We start from the raw sequence: 24,830 nt of genomic DNA, 5'->3' as shown, positions 1-24,830 counted from the left end.
GCACCCCAAGTGTGTTGCAACCCATACTACTAGCCCCCCTGAAGGTCTTCCTCTTGTCCCCTGGACTGCAGGGACCGAAAACGATGCATAACCCACCCTCCAAGGTGTAGACCGTAGCCAGGTTTCTTGGAATATGCAGATGTCATATTTGTCCATTAGCTCTCCCCACTCAGGATCAGAGAGTTTGGACTCCAGACCGGCCACATTCCAAGACCCGACTAATGGTCTCCGGCTAGGTATTCGGGGGAGACTATCAACCGGAGGGGGGGAAGAGGGGGGGGCTGTGGGAAGCAGAATGCACAAGGGGGTTCAACACTAAACAACCCGCTGTGGCACTGGGGGACAGAAATGAGAAAGAAGGGGGCCCAGGGCCACTCTCCATGCCAAGAGCTACCGAGGACACAGCCAACATCGTATCGAAGGCATCCCCAACCTGGGTCCCTCCCACAGGCATAGACCCTCCCTTACTAGGGCTCAGAAGTGGTGGTCAGTCCACCGCATTAAGCACACCAAAACGGTTTTCAACTGGGATGTTAAAGAATGAATTATGAGGGACCTGGTGGAAGTATGGTAGATCAACTGGGTCCAGAGTATTTGGGATGAATAAAAATACCCCAAGTGCGATGCCTCAATGGCTCCCCTTCTATGGTACCCTCCCCGCTCCAGTATGTGGCCTACTACTCTGGGGTCTCTGAAATTAATCAGGACACAGTCCCCCCCTATGTCCTTTGGGCGGGACCCCAACCAGTTAACCCTCCGAACATGAAGAATCTCCCCTCTCCCTGCTCCCTTCAATGGTCTATTTTTGGACAGCCAGTGAATGACTTTATTTTTTAGTTCAGAATACGATTCCCCCCTTCCATTCATTAACGGTGGAACTCCTGTGAGCACGATCACATAAGGTGCTGCCTCCGGGGGAAGCTGAACTAAAGGATGGGAATCATCCAGGCTCCTGGGTGCTCGGATCCCCCCCCCCAGAAAGGCAAGTTCCATCCCTGTCTGAATTCAGAGGAGCTAAATCCCTGCAGCTAGCTAGCTGCTCATGTGATGGAGCGACAGAGGGGGCACGGGGCGCTGTCAGGGACGTACGAGGACCAGCAGTGAGGGAGGGGGCAGTTAAATGCACCAAAGAAGGCTGGCAAGTGTCCGTAACCGACTGAATCGGGGGTAAAGGTGGCTGTGATTGGGGGGTAGGATTGGTAAAAGATGCTTGAGTACTGACACCCTCCGTGCTGCCCAAGTTGGACTTTAAGTCCTGGTTTGGCTGCTTCTTCCCGAACCCTATGGTATTAACTAATGATACCAACCTGTCGATTTTAGATGACAGGGATTTTAAAAGATGGTTTAGGGACTGGTCTATGTGTGACTGTAGGTCAATTAGTAAGGTAGTCACCCAGGTCGGAGGGATAGAAGTAGGGGGGTGGTGGATCGGGGCCAAGAGGGGAGGGCTGTCTACAGGAGGGGCTGGGAAAAAACTCCTTTTTCTGAGTTTATGTTTTTTTTTTTTCTTGGCTTTGACTGCTTTATGGGGGCCACGATAGAGACAAAGGAGGATGATGATGGCCCATCTACCACTAGAGCTGGTTCATCTATTTGTGCCTGAGCGCACGGTAGCTGTGTGAATGAGGGCAACATGGAAGACATTGCATCAGGATCCACCTGGTATGAGGAGAAGTCAGCCAATCCATCAGAAGGGGGGGCCATATTAAATGCCGGTGTAATCGACAACCGTTTTCCCGTATTTTCGATGGCTGTAGCCACCGCCCCGATTGTCTTCTGGAGCATCTTATCTATCGCTGTAAGACTGGGGATCTGTGAATTGGAATTGGCTAGCTGTCTAGTCATAGGGCGACTAACTGTGGGTTTGGAGTGCTTCCCCATAATTCCAATGAGCCAGCAGCGATAAACAATGAGGAGCCTCTAGCACAAATATCTAAAATCCAAACAATATAATATAAAAGGAACACACTCTAAACAAGACAAAAGACTGACGATAGTAAATAAAATGGCATTAGCCAAGGGGGTAGGTTCACAACTGTTCCAGAACGCAAATCTTAGATGCGATGCCCAGCCCGGCCTCCTCCGGCCCCGGACGGCCACAGACGGTCCCGCCCTTGTCCCGGGCTTCTCCCGGCGCCGACCCGCGCGCGATCCCGCGTCGCGGGGGGCGGGCTCAGTTAAGTAGCGCCTCCGGGCGCGCAAAGGGCGTGGTTTGTAGTTCCGGGTCGCTGAGGGGCCTGGGAAATGAAGTCCCCGTGGAGGACTCCCCCCACACGGCGGTCGCGGTGTCAGGCGACGGCGGGGGGGGAGACGTGAGGCCAGATGGAGGAAAACGAGTGGACCCAGGAGACACACGAGGCCACACAGGTGAGCAGCAGGAATCCGCTAGTAAATGCCAGAAACAGCCCCCGCTCTGCCGGGGGCGGGCTCAGTTAAGTAGCGCCTCCGGGCGCGCAAAGGGCGTGGTTTGTAGTTCCGGGTCGCTGAGGGGCCTGGGAAATGAAGTCCCCGTGGAGGACTCCCCCCACACGGCGGTCGCGGTGTCAGGCGACGGCGGGGGGGAGACGTGAGGCCAGATGGAGGAAAACGAGTGGACCCAGGAGACACACGAGGCCACACAGGTGAGCAGCAGGAATCCGCTAGTAAATGCCAGAAACAGCCCCCGCTCTGCCGGGGGCGGGCTCAGTTAAGTAGCGCCTCCGGGCGCGCAAAGGGCGTGGTTTGTAGTTCCGGGTCGCTGAGGGGCCTGGGAAATGAAGTCCCCGTGGAGGACTCCCCCCACACGGCGGTCGCGGTGTCAGGCGACGGCGGGGGGGAGACGTGAGACCAGATGGAGGAAAACGAGTGGACCCAGGAGACACACGAGGCCACACAGGTGAGCAGCAGGAATCCGCTAGTAAATGCCAGAAACAGCCCCCGCTCTGCCGGGGGCGGGCTCAGTTAAGTAGCGCCTCCGGGCGCGCAAAGGGCGTGGTTTGTAGTTCCGGGTCGCTGAGGGGCCTGGGAAATGAAGTCCCCGTGGAGGACTCCCCCCACACGGCGGTCGCGGTGTCAGGCGACGGCGGGGGGGGGAGACGTGAGGCCAGATGGAGGAAAACGAGTGGACCCAGGAGACACACGAGGCCACACAGGTGAGCAGCAGGAATCCGCTAGTAAATGCCAGAAACAGCCCCCCATTTCAAGTATGATTCAAACCCTATCCACTGCGTCTGGGAAATTCTCTTTTACATCCAGTGTGGCTACCCCAGTGCTTAATTTGTAAAAGAATAAGTGCTAGGGCCCAACATTTTGCTCAGAAGCCAGCGGCCAGCACTATCGAGAGTCAGGATGCTGAATTCCAAGGATGTGTAGTCTTGATTCCACCTGAAGGCTCTTTACTCCACCACCAGATGCTCTCGGTCTTTTTGTTCCACTCTTGCAGGTTCCTACATTCTCCCTTTGTCTCTGTCTTTCCATCTTTCTTTACCTCCTTCTTTCTGGTTTTGTGTTTTTCTTATCTTGCTCTTGATTAAAGTATGTGAAGGAAAAATAATTACTGGTCTCTGAAAATATGTGCTGGTGGGCCCCACCTCAACCACCAGTTCAGATTAAGCACTGGGCTATCCTGGTATCAGTTTTTGGCCAGAAACCTGACTGTCAAGACACCCATCATCTTCCAGGTGCAATCCTATCTGATTCGTAGCAGCTTTTTCCCTAACCTTTGCCATACAGGGCACCTTTATGATATAGGACTATACGTGGAAGGATCTGCAGGAATCAGTGTTAGTTCCTTTAACAGGAATGGTGTTTAATCCTTAATGTTAGCCCAGCATTCACTCCCTCTTTAAAGGGCATGCAGGCAATCTCTGCGAATACTGGAGAATATAGATCAGCATTTTTAATCATTACCTTAGAAGTAGTGCAATCTCCCGGGCAAACTCCTGGGGCTAATCAGCAGTAACTATATGTAGATCACTACAAGAATAAAAACCAATCATATCAGGAATTTCAAATAACTGGCAGTCTGATAAAGGGTGTGGTTTATAACCTCAGCGAGCAGTCAGATTGACTTTGCTTACTGATTATTTTCTAATCTGAACTAATTTATATACCCTAAAATCTTATATTTTTAGCAAGCATCACTAGACAAAAAGTATTCATTTTCTAGGTTGCTAGGTGTGTCAAACTCTTTAAAAAAATGGTAGTTCTTTCAATGACTGACTCACCTCATATATTAATGCTCGGAAGTAGCTATTGGAATCCTATCTCTATAGGATTGTGTGTCAAATTTCTTAGCTGGCTATGAAGCTCAGGCCAGGGTACTTACAGGCATACATTCTTTTTACTGAAACACTTCCAAGAAAGTCTCTTCCACGAGGAGCAGATTTTTTATGTCTCACCTAGGCAGCACTTACGCTGTCTCTTCGAGACATGCTGCATTCAGGATATGGGCATAAAGCTCCGCCCACTTTATGCCCATCTTTTTAAATGGCTCCTGTCCCCGTCCTTGGCTTTTCATTGGTCAATAGGCTTAATAGTCCCTCCTTAGTACCACATTGTCTCTTTTTGACATCTCTCATGAGAACACTCCCTGTTACATGTGTTCTTACTCTCTAGGTTTTAATTACAGCCTCAGAGCACTATTTTGTTATAGGGCTTCAGGCAGAACACACACTTGGTCCTGAGCAAGGCTGGCAGTGGTTACTTTACTCACTAGCACATCTCACGTTTATATGAGACCTTCTATAAATTTCCCTTCATCGGCTCCACACAGACTACAACCTAATCCAGAATTAATATAATAATTCTTTTGTCACATTTCAAAGCTACTAATTGTATATATGGACATAGCTATTTGAATGTACTTGTGGTACTGTCTTGCCTGCAATGCATTATGGGTAGGGTGAATTTACCATATCTTCTGCAGGGTGCAGTACTATATGTGACCAAAAGAGATCCCATAGGACCTCTTTTGGCCACATATGGTACTGCACCCTGCAACATGGCTACGTAAAAAACATTGCCATTTATAATGCGAATAACTCCAAGTTTGCTGGGTGTAGTACTATATGTGGCCAAAAGCGGCCCCACTGCACCTCTTTTATGCCACATATGGTACTGCACCCTGCAACATGGCTAGGTAAAAAACATTGAAATTTATAATGCCAATAACTCCAACTCCAACAAATACAAGACCAATTGCATTTCCAATGCAATAGGTGTCCCATTTGTTAAAGTTAGAGCTGTTGGCGTTGAAAATTACAATTTTTGTACCTTTGCTTTTTTATACCATTGGCAATAGTGCTATGCAAATATAATAACTCCACTGCAAATAAAAAAACAAAAGTAAAAAACATTGTTATTTTCAACGCCAACTGCTCTAACTTTAACAAATGCGAGACCTATTGCATTGCAAATTCTTGTTTTTAATTGCTGTGAATACAATTGTGCTGCCAAAGCACTGAGAAATTGCCCTAAAAATGATCTTTAGAGGACAGAGAGATTTTGAGATGCCATTCTAGGCAGTGAATATAGATTGCAGAACAATTCGGCTTCCAGGTGGCAGGCCTCGCGCCTACAGTGTAACAAAGTGGAGAAGTGTGGCTCAATGATTAGAGCGGCAGACCCTGATGCAGAGGTCTAGCCCGGGACCAGGGTTCAATTACCCGCCTCGGCGGGTCTTGGGCTAAAAAATTCCACGGACCTGATAATTCTCGCCTCGGTGCCTATTCCAATCATGGAGTCCCACTCTGCAACTCTGGGCAATAGCTTGCTTAATCTCCACAACGGCCCCCACAACGCTAAGGATGCCTGGCCTCCACCTTGGGGGTGCCCAGGAGTGGACGCCTCACAGGGAAAGCCAGGATGGGTTCCACAGCGGTATTCGTACAAGTGCCTTGAGACCCTTGCGGGTGAGTAGTGCGCTATACAAGTATCAAATTTACATTTACATTTACAAAGAGTGTGGTATTAAGTTTCAATCAAGTATAAGGGTCAATTGTGACTGGTTTTACGCTAAACCCAATATAGTTCATGATAGAAATAGAGATGTGTAGAAAAGGTGTTGAGGCCTGCAGGCTGCAAAAGTAGCTAGATGACTCAGCTAATTAAAAGTCATTTCCTGAGGAATTACACTACATTCTCACAAGCGCTCCTAATCAGGAGCTTCCATAGTATTAACAATTTACCAGACAAGAGCAGCATCAGGAGAACAGCCGGGCCCAAAGACAGCTCATATTGTAATAGCGTGTGTAGTTTATGGGCCTACACGTTAAAGAGAAACCCCTAAATACGGAGTAGATTCCTCTGGCTGAATTTACTGCACAATAATGCCCCTATAGTACACGGAATTCAGCTGGTGGAGGGAAGTCCACATTTAGAGTTTTCTCCAGAAATTGGAGGGTTTTCAGTTCTCTCCAAACGCTAAATAAGGCCTTATGTTTTAGGGATATGCATTCATTTTCTGCATTTTATATGTATACATGCCTGCTTCTTGGAGTCTGGTTGTCCAGGCTAGGGGGGCTGTGGAGAAAAATCACACTTGATAGATCGTATTTTCACAAAATCATGGTTTGAATGGTATTGTGCCTATACATATCAATGTATTCTGAGCTACATCTAACAACCAGGCATAAAATATAAAACAGTTCATATTTCCAGTGCGCCTCTTTGAAACAGAGCACATTATTGCAATACAGGGGGAGAGAACTAGGATAGTGGGAATGCATTTCATTGATATACTGCCGTAATGTTCCTGGCTGCTTGAGTTGATCATTATTTGGTGATAACACTGGTTTCTAATGGTTACATGATTGATATCCCACAGATAAATGTTGCCTCCTCACTGGTTGCACAGATGAAACTAGTGTCGGGGCTCGAGATGCTTCTAAACTGATGCAAAATAATGTAATGTGAATAAATTGGGCGAAATTCCCAATATTCATCTTTTTTTGTAATAAATGAATTGTGCATCCCGTTATGTGTCATGAATGAATAGGTGATTAATTGTCTTCCCCACTGGCAGTACCAGACTCATAGGAAACTGTATATGAATCATTTTCAACAATGTGTATGGTGCATCTGCACCCCACTGAAAGAAATGCCACGTAAAAGATTATTGTGACAGCTGTTTTCAACTGCTGTTGAAGTCACCTTTGCACAATAATTTGACTGTACTCTGGCATGGTGTATCAGGGACCGCCCTACTTATCGCCGCTCTCCACAGGCCTGAGGAAGCCTGGTAGAGCATGTCCTACTGCATTGCCTCATATTGTCTGTAGATACCTTGGGGAAGCAAAGGGGGTGCAGCCAGGCTCAGTGACTGCCTCGTCATTATGGAAGAGATGATACTGGGCACGCTAGCCATCTCTGCCCAGAGTAGCAGCCATGTTCCTGTGTTAAAACACAATTTTTCAAAGTGTTGCCAAAATGCAAGGATATCAGTTAATACCAGTGGCCGCACATTAGTGTCGCTGTTGGAGCTCCAACCTCCCATTTGTGTATAATGATTGTCTGCCACGCACAGTAAGTAAAGGTCAGCCAGACAGACACTCTTCGGGGGATAGTTACAAGCCCCTATCGCCACAGGAATGTTACTCTTAGTGACGTTCCCGTGGCGATAAACCCTTTGCCTTATTTACAAGGCGGCGTTAAGCCACTTAACATGGTTTACCGCTGCCTTGTAAATAAGGCTGCATGAAAGGGTCGTGCACTGGGTGTTGTGGTGGGCGTACCACAGCAACACCCATTGATTTTGAGGCTGTCCGCTATGTACAAGAGTGGAGTAAATAGGAGGCAGCACCAAAATTAAGACCAGGGAAAACCTGGTCTGACCCTGGCACAACAAGGAGAAATGCTTTCTCGTTTTTGTTGTTTCCACACATAGAAACTGCAAATTGCCATGAATGATTGTTTATGTACAGGAAGGTGTCCCTTCCTGCACATAAACAATCATTTAGACAAGAATTGGTAATGCATAGGTTTCGCCTATGTAATAAATAAATAAATGTTTCCATCAATCATGGTCCGGGAATAGGGAAGAGGTCTCTGCCAGATAACACAGGATTGAAGAGGATGTGGTGCAGCAGCCAGAGCTGCTGACTCGAGAGCTGGGGATCCCGGTTCGAGTCTCTGCTGTGCTGCGCAAAATGCTGTTATTCTATGCAAATCACTTAATTGCTCTGGGTGATAAATTGTTATATAAATATGCTGCAAGAGAAAAAGGCAAAACTTTATGAAAAACTAGTTACACCAAAAAGGACGTTAAAAGTATTTCGGCAGCAGGAAACTTATAAGCGAAGCAGACAAGGAACAAACATTGGTAACGTTGCATCAGCTGTGAGTCAGAACCCCTCATCCAGAGGTTCCCCCACCCACGAAATATTTAGTGATCACATAACAGATGAACAATATCATGCACTATCGCAACAGTTATTGAATACAAATATTATTTTCGTAAACAAAGTTTCAAATTCAGCTTTCCAACAACACCATAATATCTGAATCTGTTCTTTTCGCGGCATTCGGATTAATTTGTTACCACTAATCTAGAAAATTAAGCGTGGACCAGACATCAAGCACTGCACTTTCTCAAAGTTTTAACTAGATCTCTGGTCATCCCATATATATCAATTGGAGATTCTACATATGTTCCAGTTGTGGCTCTCTTCCTGACGAAGGCACCCTGCTGTGCCGAAACACGCGTAGAAACAACACCAGTCTTTCGAATTCATGCCACATTGTTTTTATTTGGAGATTCGTTTTAAAATAATTTCATGTCATTCAACATTGTATAAATTGTTACACTTGTTCACTGTTTATTTGTTGAATGAGGGTGAGATTGATAGACATGAATGTGAGAGTATGATTTTTAAAGTCATTGTTTGCTAAAAACATTTAAATAAACTCTTTTTCTGTACTTTTGATAACTATTTTGGTTGCGTACTGTTCTTCACGTTCACTATTGCTTATTATCATCGACATATACGAAGTTGGTTGCCTTAAATATGTACATTGACAAACATTGATAAATGCAGGAAAATATGCTACAGCCAATAGAAATGGAGGAAAGGTAAGTGGCACACACAGGAACAAATGAGAAGCCAGGAAAGAGAGGAGGCGGGATGTAATTCCCTTTTAAGTTCATTTTAAAAACAAAAGATTTCTCAAGCACAGTGCAAGCGCTCTGCAGGCGAAACCTAAAAATGACTATTTGCAACTTCTATGTGTGTTGCATAATGCACGATTCTGGATTGTTTATTTGCAGGAGGGCACAACTTCCTGCACATGAACAATCATTCCCTCAATGCAAAAAGATAGCCATCCGCCACTGGTTAAAATCCTAACGGCTCTCCCGTACAGCTGCATTGTTATTCATATTTTTTAATACTTCAGTCCGAGGTGACTCGTCTGTTTAGTCCAGAGGACAGTCAGACTCCAATGTAAATAAGGTCTTTATCACAGACTAGATCTGAGCAAGCGGTGAACACAATATAAGTACACACATGGTCTCTTTTAGAAGGCGCGAGTGTCCTTGTGGTACAGATGTGGGTTCAACAGCGGTGTCTGGGCAACTCCCAGGTCCACAGATCCTCCCAGGTTGTTAACTAAACACAACGCAACAGCACCCTTTACATTCACATTCCAATCAAATGCAAACTTTCCTCATGTGTGATTTGCATCTCTGGGGACACAAGAGTGCCCAAAGGCAGCGCAGGACATAGACGCCCGATTTTAAATCATTCCACGTTACCTCACACTACACCTTAAAGGGAGCTGCTTCAGGGAGACCTGGACAGACGCCTGTCACCCTTGACCATAAATTGGTTCCTGCCTGTACCTGGCTGTCAGTACCTCTTATCAGGACCTGTCAGCCTACATCCTGCTATAAGTGTCTGTGCCTGTCTCTGTCAGCACTTCCATGTACCGACCAGTGTCCGCCTCTGCCTGCACCTTTCCGTTACCATTATCTCACTTCAAAGAACTGCGTACTACGAGCTGCTCTGCGCACCTGTCCTGCGCCTCTGTCAGTCAAGGATGGGATAGATTTTTTTAGCGCTGCACACCTGCCCACACCCGGCTAAAAGGGCTGTTTTCTGGCATTTTCCTGTAATCGGCGCCGCCTCTAAGTGGTGCTCTTTGGGTGTTGACTAAATCGCACCACGCACCCCTCCCCCATTTCCCCGTCACCCACAGCGCCTGCGACTGGACTGTTCCTGTCTGTGAGCACCTTTCCGCAGCTACCTTTATCTGCATGCACCCCCCTTTCATCATCACCTGAGTCTGGATGTATTAGACTACACCTGAATGTAATTGCTTGCGTCTGCCTGTCACCACTGCTGTGTTTAGGTGACCAAATCAGCACCTTTCTGTACCTTTCAATCACTACCCTTTATTTACTGTACCTGCCAGCACGTATATACCTGTCTAGCTGCACTTCTCACTATCTGCTGGTTTTTGCACCTCTGTGTTTTTACAGCTGTAAGTTTATCTGTGGCTGTCTGGTCCTGCTGCAGCACAGCTCTCTGAGCCTACTTCTGTCTACTTCTGTCTGTCTGGACCTGCCTTTGTGTACCTCTCTGTACCCGCAGCTGTTTGTTTATGTCTGCCTGGACCTGCTGCAGTGCACCTCTCTGTACATACAGCTGTTTGTTTATGTCTGGCTGGACCTGCTGCAGTGCACCTCTCTGAGCCTACATCTCTTTGTTTCTGCCTGTCTGGACCTGCTGCAGTGCACCTCTCTGTACCCACAGCTGTTTGTTTATGTCTGTCTGGACCTGCTGCAGTGCACCTCTCTGTACCCACAGCTGTTTGTTTATGTCTGTCTGGACCTGCTGCAGTGCACTTCTCTGAATTTACAGCTGTTTTTTATCTATGTCTGTCTGGGCCTGCCACTGTGCACCTCTGTACCTAATAGCGGTTTATTTATATCTGTCTGGACTTATCGCTGTGCACTCTCTGACCCTACATCTCTTTGTTTATGCCTGTCTGGACCAGCTGCTGCACACCTCTCTGAGCCTACATCTGTCTATTTATGTCTGCCTGGAACTGCTGCTGTGCATGTCTCTGACCCTACAACTGTTTGTTTATCCCTGTCTGGACCTGCCGCTGTGCACCTCTCTGAGCCTAGATCTGTTTGTTTATGCCTGTCTTGACTACTGCTGTGCACCTCTCTGCGCCTACATCTCTTTGTTTCTGCCTATCTGGACCTGCCGCTGTGCATCTCTCTGAGGCTACATCTGTTTGTTTATGTCTGTATGGACCTGCTGCTGTGCACTTCTCTGTATTTACAGCTGTTTTTTTTTTTCTATGTCTGTCTGGACCAGCTACTGTGCACTGCTGTACCTAATAGCAGTTTATTTATATCTGTCTGGACTTGTCGCTGTGCATTCTCTGACCCTACATCTGTTTGTTTATGCCTGTCTGGACCAGCTGCTGCACATCTCTCTGAGCCTTCATCTGTCTATTTATGTCTGCCTGGAACTGCTGCTGTGCATGTCTCTGACCCTACATCTGTTTGTTTATGTCTGTATGGACCTGCTGCTGTGCACTTCTCTGTATTTACAGCTGTTTTTTTATCTATGTCTGTCTGGACCAGCTACTGTGCACCTCTGTACCTAATAGCGGTTTATTTATATCTGTCTGGACTTGTCGCTGTGCACTCTCTGACCCTACAGCTGTTTGTTTGTGTATGTCTGGACTTGCCGCTGTGAATGTCTCTCACCCTACAGCTGTATGTTTATCTCTGGACGTGCTGCTGTGCACCTCTCTGAACCTACATCTGTCTGTTTATCACTGTCTAGACCTGCCGCTGTACACCTCTCAGAACCTACATCTGTTTCTTTATCCCTGTCTGGACCTGCTGCAATGCACCTCTCTGAGCCTAGATCTGTTTCTTTATGCCTGTCTTGACTACTGCTGTGCATCGCTCTGAGCCTACATCTGTTTGTTTATGCCTGTCTGGACCTGCTGCAGTGCACCTCTCTGAGCCTACATGTGTTTGTTTATGTCTGCCTGGACCTGCTGCAGTGCACCTCTCTGAGCCTACATCTGTTTGTATGGGGGGGGGGCTACTTTTTTGTAGCACTTTGTGCCTACCTATTACTTTTTTCTGCCTATTTGTTCACACTTGCTACTGTGAACCGTTCTGTGCCTGTCTTTTACTCTGTGCTTGAATGGGTTTGTCTCTTATTTCTAAATCTCGCCTCTCTCTTGTTTCTTTTTCTCCGTATTTAACTTTTGAGTTTTCCCTAGCACAATCACATACCTTGTCTACTAAATTCTTCTAAAGGTGTAGCAAACATAGGATGGAAGGGAACCGCATAGATTAACATTAGGGGAAAAGCAACCTATTAAAATAGCAAATTACTTCAAGTTATTTTGACCACAGACTGATAAGCTGTTTATGTTCCATGTTCGTAATCATGGGTTTTAAATAAATTATTTCCCAAATGACGTAGCCCAGGAAGATAAAATGATTTACCCAGGATTACACAATATAATTTGGACGTTGGGGTTAAAGCCCAAATGTACCGGGCTCCACAGCTAACAATTTACTCACTAGAGGCAGGCAGAGATTCACAGGATGATAAGCATGCATGCAGGAAGCAGGCAGGTTAATGAAGCGCGCGCAGGCAGGCTGGGTGCGCACAGTTTGCAGGATCATTAACTTGATGGTATTCTCGCAGTCAGTAGGGTACACACGCAACGCTCTCAGTACAGGGTGAATGGTGCCTGTCTAGCGCCGAGCCTCCTAGTGCACGCCAGTCAGGTCAGAGTGGTGGGGAGGGGTAGAACCCGTGCCTGCGGTGGTATCTTGAATACCTCAGATTTCAACGCTCATCGCACGGGCAGAGGCCCTCTGAGGGATGGGTGGACAGCCCGCCTGGATCCGAGTACAGCCCCCAAGCCTACATCCCAGGAGGAAATGCCAGAACCCTGCACCTATCGTGTTAAAGTCAAAGACACTCTTCGGCCTTACCTCGGTGCACCAGAGCGCCTCTCCCCCTGCGGTCCATGGGCTCGTGCGAGAGGAGCGAGGGAGCCGCAGGTCATGGTTTCTCATCAGCTCTGTCCCGGATGGGAGGGCAGGGCAGCGACGACAAGGGTACCGCAACGCCGCCAGGTCACAGGCCTCGCTCTTCGCTCCACTGTGTCCCGACCACTGAAGAAGGGTCTCGTGTCTGTCTCTGTGGGATGGCGACCGCCTTACAAGCTGCGCGATGCCCGACCCCTTTTAATCAAGGGTTTATCTGGGTTGTCTGCAGCTCTGGATACCGAGGTGCCCGGAGCTCTAAGCCTCTGGTGCCAGATGAGCTGTGGCCGCTCCCGGCTGAGCCGACAGGATGCGCCATCCTCCCTGGACTTCCTTCCTCTGCTCCGCGGCCCTGGGACAGGCCAAAGCGCCGGGCTGTTCACACGAACCCAGACACAGCGTCAGAGTTACACTGTGACCGGACCACCGGTAGAGTCGGGCTTTTAACCGGGGTCAGAGTCAGACATCGGCAGAGGTTTAACCAAAAGGGTGCGCCTCCACCCTGAAGTATGCGGCGAGGGGCCCTGAGACGCCCATATATCACAGACACTTCTGGGCCTATGGCTGAACGATGGGCCCCTAGGAGGTTGGGGCACCCCTGAGCCGCAGAAGCTGCAGGGGCCAGGGCCTGCAATACGCCCCCAGCATTGGACAGACACGGCTGTCCGGCTGAACGTGCCCCCTCCCAGTCCTTCGACAGGCAGAGGCGCCGAGGCGCACAGACGGTTCTCACGGGGCAATACACACTGCCATAATTGAAGCGCAGTGGGCTCCGGTGCCACTGCACCTGCTGCACTATCGACAGCAACCTTTCGAAGAGGTGTAACGTAACAGCACAGACTAGTAACCTCAATGTTCTACACTTAGTTCATCGCGAGGTTCACAGACACACCTGCCGTGATTGAAAGAAGTGCGCGGTGCTTCTAACGCACAGAAGGCTCGCCTCCAAGCACTTGTTTATAGAAACATGCACCTTTGTGTCGGGCGACTCTCAGGAAAGTTTAAACTTCTCTTGGGAGGAGCAAACATAAAATGGTTTCACAGTCTAAAAGTAACTTTATAAAACTCTGATTGTGCCTCAAGAAAACCAATTACCCGTGGGTTGTAACCATTTGTTTTAAATTAAATGTTCCCATACGATCTGTTATTTCAGACCACGGGCTCCCTTTAAGAAAACGTTCTCACTACAAGTTAATGCCACGATTGCTTACCAACTTGCGTTGGGTAAATCAGTGCACCCAGATGCAGTCCCACTTAACAACTAGCATTGGCAAAGCCACACGCTCTGGACTTGGCAAGCCGGTTTCATGTTTTTTTTAAATCACAAGCAGATGTCTAAAAATATAAAGAAGAAAAACATGCTCCCACCTACATATGATGAGCACATGGTTGTGATTTAAAAAAATATATTAATCATCACCATTATTTCATTAGAAGAGTAAATTGCTGTATAGCAGGCAGATTGTCTTAGAACAGGTATAGGAACCCTTTTAGTTTTAACCCACATTACAGGAAAATATGATTGTTTCTGGGGCATAGAAAAGGTACTATTGGGCTTTTATAGACTTTAATTTGAAGATATAGTTTAAGCACACAGGGATAACTAAAAATGCTAAAGAACAATGGAAAGCAAAAAAGCATTGGCAAAGGAAGCAATTGAGGTATATAACTCAATGGGAGGGTTATAACCTGCACACCGTAAGTACAACTTTTCTCAACTTTTAATCAATTTGTTTTCTGTGGCGCTACCGTGTTGCCCTGACCAGCTCCTGTCAGGTACAATACATCAAAGAAACATGAGAACATGGACTACCACATGAATACAAGGTGCGCTTTGCACCAGCCCCAAAAAATAGGTGCTGTTAATTGCAACAATTATTGTTATACTCGCAATTTTTTAAACAAGTACAGTTTGCACATACCATAAACAATATAAAACTTAAAAAATCGATCTCAATTTACTCCTGCAATCAACGATTGCACGCAATTAGTTGAAATTGACAAGATCTGTAAACATCATATTTATTGAACAATAAATCAAAGTGTTCTGTATTCTTCAAGTTTCAGATTCGGTATAGTGTTACATATTCCAATGCATTTCGGGAAGACCTTTCATCAGGTCTTATCAATTTCAACTAATTGTGTGCAATCGTTGATTGCAGGAGTAAATTGAGATTGATCTTTGAAGTTTTATATTGTTTATGGTATGTGCAAACTGTACTTGTTTAAAAATTTGCGAGTAGAACAATAATTGTTGCAATTAACAGCACCTCTTTTTTTGGGCTGGTGAAAAGCGCACCTTGTATTCATGCGGCAGTTCATGTTCTCATGTTTCTTTGAAAGGAAGCAATTGGCCACCAGCCCTGTCACTGAGGTCTACTTCGTTTTAGATGGGCGTGCACATCTGATTCGACAAAACGCCATCATTCACAGTGCAAGAGAACCAATTGCGGAAGTGGACTATCCCACTGCCACATGCATGTAGGCTGTTGTGGGCAGAGGCAACATGGGAATGACAGGTTAACAGGCCAATGGATGAAGACAGCTGGCCCATAGTCCATCTATGTATGTACCTATTGTGCATATATTTTTTATTAAACAAGGCTACTAACAATGCATAAAAATACCTCTTAGAATAGGTTGTTGGGCAAGTTCACCTCCAAATTTAGCATCAACCACTTGTACTACTTTAAAAGTAAAACCATGAGACTCCAAGATCACTGTTTCAGAAAGATCTAACAAAATGGATGTACTCCTCTTCATCGTGGTATCTGTCCTGTCCCACTATAAAGTTTTTATTCCTGTTCCTCCTCAACCATCATATTCTTTTTTAGATCATAAAAAAAACAACAAGGAGCAGTTTATGGTAATAAAGTTGTTCTATATCAACTGCATCTAACCCAACCAGGCCTAGGACTAGTTTTCATTGTGCTCTATTTTCTGTTATTTGAAGTTTTGTGTTTTAAGAGGTGAAAACGAAGACTGCTAATATTAGAATGCAATGGAAAGCTAGAACATAATGAGCTGCCCTCACCTGTCATAGGGCAACTTGAGCTTTGCGTCTGACCCGTGCTTCCTCTCACTCTATAAGACAACATCACTTTTCTGATGGCATTGACAATGGCACATACCCCTGGTGTGTGGTATATTTTAGTCAATGCAGAACCGCTGTGGCTGCCTTAATGGTATGTGAGACTGGACATAGTTAATTTGCTATACTTAGCATGGGGTTGGCCTTCACAGTCCTTCTGCAGAGTTGTCAGGACAGTTTGAGGCAAAACACCACAGCGGTAGCCCTGTGTCAGGCCATACAGTGAAGGACTTGTTTGTGTGAAAAGAGTTGTGTAATTGTTCGGCAAAAGGGAAATGCCATGGAGCAAAAAGCCATAACTAGTCAGAAGGATCCGTTCACAGACATCTCTTCTCTTCTTTTTCTTAGAGGGGGATTAGAGTTCTCAAAACATTGCATTGGGCAGGGGATGTTAAACACTTCCTGCTGACAATATTCAGCTTCGTACAAAGGCACTTCAAGCACTTTTCCGACAAAAGGAGGAAATTGGCAAGTGTGTTTACATGGTGATTGTCTAAATAGATCACGTTTTGGAGTTTGGGAGCATGTGAGTCCCACCAGCCATTCGTGACTCTGAAGTCAAACCATGTACAGCAAACTGACAGCAAGTACACAGCATGCAAGAGGGCATTCTGTCAGAAATAACTTAATCTGAGAATGGCTGAAAGCTTCCAGCCCGCAAAGCAATTTGAGCAGGTTTCTATAATCCTTTGAGATGTGCGCGCATTTGGTACCAAAGTTTAATGGATGATGAGAAGTGGGCAGGCCCAGAAGGACTTCCACACTGTGGTGGCCGTTATGATACACGCATACATATTGCAGTCTGAAGCAGGCTGCCACAGTGTTGCTTGGGCAACTGTGGTGAATCCTCTGGGCCTACAACAGTCCCATTCACGAAGCAAATCGCTTATTTCAAATCTGACGCTTACACAGTTGCACAATTGGATTGTGCATCCAAAAGGCCTGATGTCTCGTCTTATGCACCCAATGAGTCAATGATGATGGCAACCTGAAATGGGACACATGCTAGTCTTGGCCACCATAAAGATTGCTTGGTGTACAACTTTCTAAAGCTGTGTTTGAAAAATATATGTGTTTAGTTGCTCAGTTCATTCTGAAATATACATGACGCACAAGAACGCCTGGTTCAGGACCAAGAAGCAAACCTCTGACTTGTTAGAGCTGGGTGTCGGGATGTGAATTTGGAAGCAGGTTTGCCACGGGACACATCCATGGAGAGGAAGCTGATTATAATCACATTAGTAGACACCCAGGCACATTTGGATACTCTGAAACAGTAGCTAATAGTTGAGAGACTAAGGAACATTTCAGGTTCTATAGAAAGAGAACATGATTGGATCTGTTGATTTTTCCAACATTGGAAACACAAAGTAAAAAGAGTAGCTAAAGACTTAAATTGGAAAGCAAGGCTTATGTCCCAGAAATATCCAGATGACACACAACGATTGTGAAGATGTCCTACCTCCATCCTACTTTAAAGCACCAGCATGAAAAGATCTACCATAACAACGGTAGGTTCATTTATAACGCATTTAATGAGAATCCTTTAAAGGAAAATAAATATTACAAACTACTGTAGGCAGTTATAAACGGAGGATAATGCTGGAGTCCCTTGGGCTAGAGTACTTTTGTGCGGGCTAGGTCGGGGGCCACTTTGCTTCATTTCACTCTGGACACCGTCTCGAGCGCTCAACCTTTCACCTACAAATCTCTGATTTCAGGTGTTAGTCTAGTGAGTTTCATGGAAGCAAAGCAAGACAACAATATCGAGAATGAATTAGACTACCACACAAAAGTCCATGACTGGAAAAAGTTTCTGAGATGACCGGGGGGTGGGGGGGATATTGGGGAAGAGGTCTTCATAGCTAGGCTTCATCCAGAGTCAAGGCGGCTGAAATTTGAATGGTTCAACCAAACAATCTGTATGAATGATCCAGAACAGCCCTTGTGTGCTGTGCAGACCCTAAAAACTACACCAGAACAAAAAAGTACCCCCTATAAATCGGATTCTGGGTCTGGAATTATGGGGAAAAAGAACAATAAAGCAAGAAAACACTATACAATATACATGCTTTAAACAAAATATTTTTTATTTATTATATTTTGGCCTACTTAGTTCATTTAATATAGATGCATTAATCTAAAAAACGAATGATTTTACAATATTTGCCATGTCATTACACATGAACATCTGACGTATAGCACTTATTTAACAAAGACTAAACATTAAACATAATACATGAAACATTGTTTGTCCCTCCATCCTGCACTCACTCATACATACAACAAACGTACCTATCAAACCATCCTTTTTTTAAAACTTGTTTTTATTAAAACCGCCTCCACTGTATCAGGTACAAACAACATGAACATACAATTTTGAATCTTACAAGCAATATACAGTCCTTGGTGTCCACATATCACATCCTGTTCACAAACAGTTTCACCATCACGTGAGCGTACTGTTTGAGTATTATAACCGCGCAAATGCAGTTTATATTTTCATGTTCAGAGGACCTATACTCTAAATAACAACTAAACAACTCTAATAATCATCCCAAATAGGGGATTCAATCTCCTCCCCAATCCAACTCCCACCCCGCTTCCCCCCCATCCCTTTAACAGCGGCAGACATATCAAACCATCCTTGCATACCACATACCGGCACCTCCACACATACACAAAGCAAGGGAAACCGCGGGGAACGTGTTCTCTTTCAACCATTGTGGTATTGTGGGCTGGGACCAATTCTAAAAATGGGCAATGCATGTTTCGGTGTGGAAATTGCTTATATCCAGACACCTTGGTAAATTCAATATTGCTTGGCTCCTGTGCCTACACCCCTGGTCCAAAATTATATTTTATTGGAAATGGAAAGGCAGCAATTAAACAACAAGCAGCCAAGAAGGGACCCAAAACAAGGATGGGAGGCAGGAGGTGGGTCAAAAAGAAAGGAGTTACCGGGACTAGCAGTGAAGCTACGGTCGTCCAAAACAAAATAAACACTTCCAATGTGATAGGTGCATGTCCGGATGGTAACGGGGCATTGTCTACATTGGCACAGGATGATTTGGTTATTGTAAATCTCTCAGACTATGTACCTAATGATGACAAATGTTCAGTATTACACAAGGGCTTGGGTTTTTGCCTGACCCTGATGGGAAATATTCCTGATGTAATTGTTCACAAATTTGTACGCATATTGAAATTAAAGCACTACTTTCATACAAATCTCAAGTGTAATATGCCTAGCATTGAAATATGTCAAACTCCCAATCACAAGCTAGGCGATGTAGAGAAAATCCATCAACTAATGTCCCTTTCGGATAATGACACCATACCCTTGGAACAACTGACTGAGGAACTAGGAATCAGAGCCAAACCAGAATAGATAGTGGTTTAAAACCTAAATCTAAATTTATTCCACACATAATAGACCCATACATTGACCTCTTTAAGACAAAGGTGTCAGATGACCTACATAAACTATTGAATGGACGTAGACGCAGGGAAATCTGTCCTTACAATCTCCTACCACGGGAAAGACTGGCTTTGAACACACTACTGGCAAATGAGAATCTAGTCATATGGGAAGCCGACAAGGGCGGAAACATCCTGCTCATGAGGAAAGAAGATTATATGGGTGAAATAGAAAGACAGTTGGGAGACCATAATTGTTATGAATCTGTGCCCACTAACCCCATTAAATAACTGACTTTGCATATCACCACGAAACTGAGGGACTGGAGGGAAAAGGGATTACTTCCTGAAGAGGAATTCAAGTATCTAACTATTAAAAATCACAGCTACCCATGCATATAGATCCTTCCAAAGGTACACAAGGGTGGTGCCTTTCCTCCAGGTAGGCCCATAATTGCAGGGATAGATTCCCCGACCGTACGCCTCTCGGAATACATGTATACCTTTCTACAGCCGCTAGTAACTAACCTATCGGCATACATACAAGATAGTAAAGACATCCTCAACAAAGGACTGCGATGGGCTCAAAATTCGCCTCCTCGTACGTGGAACTGTTCATGGGATGGTGGGAGAAAGAACATGCTTGGGGTCGATATGCGTCTCCCTAGTTGGAGAACATCATCTTCTGGGGAGGTATATCGATGATGTGATTGTCATCTGGAATGGCTCTGTGGAACAATTGAAGGACTACTATGCTATTTAAAATGACAATCCATACAATGTTGCACTGACAATGACATTTGAAAAAAATAAAATTGATTTCCTAGACAATCACTTTTTATGCCAAGGAAGTACGTATTTACAGTACACTGTATCGTAAACCTACCACCAGCAACAGCTCACTACATGACACCAGCGTGCACCCTAGAGCCACCATCAATAACATCCACTATGGTGAGATGGTTAGGAACTCCAGCGAGACTGACACCTTTACAACCAATCTAGAGGAGACCAAGGGCCGTTTCAGAAAAAGAGGTTACAAGGAAAGGGTCCTACAAGATGCAGAGAAGAGGAATAGTCAGAAACCGAGGGCAGACACACTGAAACCGCGTGAGTGAACCCTAATACACAGAATAAGAAGACCAATGTCAACTTCATCACAAAGTATAACAAACACAGTCAAGGAGTTTTCAAGGTACTTTTAAAACATTGGGCCTTGCTTCAGGATGTACCAGGTCTGAGGGGTGTTATTTCACCGAAACCCAGAGTAACATACCGGCGAGGTTCAACCATAAGGGACATGCTATGTCCAAGCTACATAGCACCTAACAAAACAGATAAGAGTTGTTTGCCCAAACAAACACATGGCTTTTTTACATGCATGGGCGGCAATATCTGCCAGTATGGTAAGAGCACACTAAAACAGTTTAGATACAACAAGGAACAGGTTTATACGATTCGCCATACCATCACCTGTAAAACATCCTTTGTAACGTATGCTATTGGCTGTAGTTGCAATACCATTTATGTAGGAAGTACGGTTAGGGCCCTGAAAACCAGAGTTCAAGAACATGTCAGGGCAATCCAGCTACAGGATGCTAGGTATCCGATGACTGCACACATGACGGAACAACATGCAGGCAAAACCGACATTTGGTTTCATGCGATTGACCATGTTCCATCGAGGGCGAGGGGTGGAGGCAAAGAACTGGCTCTTATACGTAATGAGGCAGGATGGATCTGTCACTTACGTTGTGTCACTATTGGGCACAATACGGATGAGGAGCTCTATTACTTCTTATAGGGGCTATCTCTGAGTATACAACAAACTGCCCTAAATATACCCCCTAAGTGTGATATGCTCATGGACGGACACAAGGCTTCCTGTAACTTTGGCGAGTCCTGGGGAGAAATTTACATCTCCTTTTTCTTCCATCTTGGGACTCATTTCATAGATGAGAATACATTCACTGACCCCTCTAAAGTGACATAACATCATAGGGGTCAATACCTATAATTTACATGCATAGGACACTAACTAAGGGCCCCCACAGATTATTAGGAATATCATCAGCACGGACAGACATTGGGAGATATATTCATCTTTTCCATAAACCGGGGACAAACTCTCATTGTCAAATTACTACAGTTATTAATGATAATTTCACTGTTCTTAGATCATAAAGCATTCATACATTTGGTTTCTAACTTTGATATGAAAAACAGGAGAACTATGATGGTACAATGTGGTTGAACAATTCGGGCTGGATAAACTAGCCAGCTTTCTTTTCACCTGTTGGTATATTGCTCCTACATCTCTGAGTACATGCGGAAATACAAAATTTCTCAGAACTTCTTTCATGTTTCCACATAACGGCATACAAATCAATTTCCTTTTGTCCACACCAGATTTAAATTGAAACTCCATATCATATTGCGCCTTTGAACATGCAATAGGGTTACCTCAAACCATACATAAGATATGGGCCTTCCTTGATTGCCATAGTACACATAGCTGTATCACATTTGGATTTAGCACTCCATTAGGACCCTTAATTTCAGCCCTCTAAATTAATCTCCTTTGCGTATACTGTATGGTTCTTCTTTATACTTGCGTATACTTTATCATTTACCTTTAAATCAGTGGTTACGCCTCTTAGTAGTGCGCGCATTCCACCCAAGTACAACTTACTGATACTCGGACTGGCCTTGTGCACGCCGAGAGGCTTTACATCTTGAATTAGACAAGTGCACCAAACTACAATTCGCAGGTATTCCCTTAAGAATTTGTGCGTGCCTCTTGCGCGCCAAGATGCCTTACGTCTTTAATCAGACAAGTGCAGTTTCGCGCTTAACACTGCACGGTCGGAGACGCGGATCATGGAGGCCTGAATTGTTCCGTGGCGTGGTGAGTAGTATCTTGGGAGCTTCTCTTTGCTCAGTGGGTGGAACGGGGGGCCGTGGGACTCCACATTTTCGGCTCTACGGGCCCCAGCATTGTTGCTTCTTCCATATTGTGATTGCATGGATTGGCTCGGGCCAATTCGGTTTCTACTCAAGACATGGGCACCGCACTTTGATAGACGTTAGCACACGCCACCCGGGGCTCTCCTTTTTCTTTTGTAACGCGCAGAATTTTATTTTATTTTTAATGAGGCACCACAATTTTGAAGTAGGCGGTAGTTGCCGAACCGGTCAGACGAGTGCAGATACTAATACACGACTATCGGGGCATCTTTACGAGTATCGTTAATGTTTGTCCCAATACTATCTAACACGGCAAATGTTATAACATTTCTGAACATTCTTGCCACCATATATGCTGTCACTCCTTGAGCCATTGTTTGTAATAGTGGCAAAATGATCAAAGATATCTGCACGCATTGCTCATGGGGCTAGTGCAGATATCATCACGCGCTATGGGGGTTGTCCTTTCTCTTCTTTTATTGGACTTAACAACCATTGATACAGATATGGATCCACATCCTGGATTTCATCGCAAGTTATATGGGACAATACCACACATTGTGTCAGGGCCCTAATGCAATTTCCCCTTTTTAGGGGATATTAATTCAATCGCATGTTTCATACAAACATTTCAAAGTCCCCCCTAGTCTTCGGGGGTCCAACAGTCTGGATTAGGGCTCTAACCTCAAATATCTTGTAACTTTACTTTGTAGGCACAGGAGCCGAGCAATATTGAACTTACCGTGGATACATGAGGGATCAGTTCTAACGCAAGATACGCACTGAACCTGATAGCGTTGTTGCAAATATCAACAACCATAGAAGAACAAATCTAGATAATAAGGTATGTCACTTTGGCGACGTTCACTTCTGGGCACTATCGCCAAGGAGGGCACTATCTTGCTAATACCTTCACTTCACTCTGGATTATCTACACTTATAGGGTGTCCAAATTTCCCTGATTAGTCACGGTGCATTGTAATCTATTCTTTTATAAATATCCCTCTGTACTCTTCGGTTCTCTTTTGTCTATTCTTTACACAATGTCACTATGTCACCCAGTTATGTAACAATATTTTTCGTTGGTTGAACATGTGCCGAGACTGTCCCTGTCTCTTGTATATGTGAGTTTTTACAAGTGAATTTTTATGTGTGAATGTTTATATGTGCATTCTTCATATGGGAATATTTATATGTGAGTTTTTCACGCAGATTTTCCATGTGGAAATCTTGGTGTAAATAATGTGGGGTTTTTTGTATTATTGTCAATTGTTTACTTGTTGTGTTATACACTATATGTTTTGTATGTTCTACAGCCCTGAGGAAGTCCACGGAAGTTGGAAGAAACGCGTTGGCTGTTTTCACAAAATTTTCGAAGTGAAGAATAAACAAATTTTGTGATAACAAGTATTGGATGGACTTAATCACTCACGAACTTGGAATTGGTGGTCCAATCCACATCTGTGATTGATTAAACAAAGGAAAAGTGTATACCTGACCTGTTAGGGAACTCAGGAATGGTTTCAAGGAGAAAAGGCTAGAGCTGCACAGAACAATTTTCATTGAGGTGGTCAAGAAAATAAAAATGCTGGATATCCGTTTGGGCGCCAAAAGGAAATCTCACGTTTCGGGTGGGGGGGTGGGGGGGGGGGGGTTAGGGAGGGATAAAATGAGAGAAGAATCCACAAGTGGATTTCGTTCACCACTGAGGCCTGATTTAGATCTTGGTTGACAGGTTACTCCTTCACAACGGTGGTGGATATCCCATCCGCCGAAATATAAATCCCATTATATCCTATGGGATTTATTTTTCGGCAGACTAGATATCCATCATTGTTTTGGATGGAGTAACCTGTCTGCCGGTCTCTAAATCAGGCCCTTAATTCCTAAAGCAGAGAATATTTCAGATGGCACCACACTTTCCCAAACAATTGTGTTTATGATTTCCAGAATAGTTTTAAAGTTGAGCAGGTTGATTTTCAGTGGTGTGCAAAGCAAATTTGTGGTGCATAGATGGACGCACCAATTTCCCCTTTTCCCTAAATATGATAAACATGCCATATTTTGCTTCTGAAGCAGTTACATTCTTCAGAATGCATAGTGAATAATGTATTCAGCATTTATTCATGGAATAACCCATTACTTCCTTATCCATTTCCTCGTGTCCTTACTTATGTGAGGTGAACCCACCTTATAAGGCAGGCAGCCTATTGCCTATGTAAAAAACTTTTGCCCCCAATGTGAGTCAGCCCCTTTTAAAGAGTTGTCGTACTAACTCCTTCACTTCTATATTTTGGTGTAGAAGACACTAAGCTCCATCTGTCACGTGGACTATGGGGC

The 24,830-nt window shown here is 44.9% G+C and overlaps 1 protein-coding gene across 5 annotated transcripts in view; it reads right to left on the bottom strand.

The window, feature by feature from the left end:
* Window positions 1-24,830, bottom strand: part of HECW2 (HECT, C2 and WW domain containing E3 ubiquitin protein ligase 2) — a 1,572,445-nt gene that overhangs the window by 727,263 nt on the left and 820,352 nt on the right. Inside the window, exon 1 of one of the 5 annotated variants that reach the window (XM_085648762.1) lies at window positions 12,959-13,130. The exons of the other annotated variants lie outside the window; for them this stretch is intronic. Coding sequence (XP_085504888.1) covers window positions 12,959-12,995 — 37 coding nt within the window. The 5' untranslated portion in view covers window positions 12,996-13,130. Of the gene's footprint in view, window positions 1-12,958; window positions 13,131-24,830 lie in introns of those variants that run through there. 5 annotated transcript variants of the gene reach the window in all.

The sequence above is a fragment of the Triturus cristatus genome, chromosome 3_2 (assembly GCF_964204655.1).
Source record: "Triturus cristatus chromosome 3_2, aTriCri1.1, whole genome shotgun sequence".
Taxonomy (NCBI): domain Eukaryota; kingdom Metazoa; phylum Chordata; class Amphibia; order Caudata; family Salamandridae; genus Triturus; species Triturus cristatus.
Note: the sequence above shows the minus strand (reverse complement) of the source record. Positions and strands in the feature narration are given on the sequence as shown.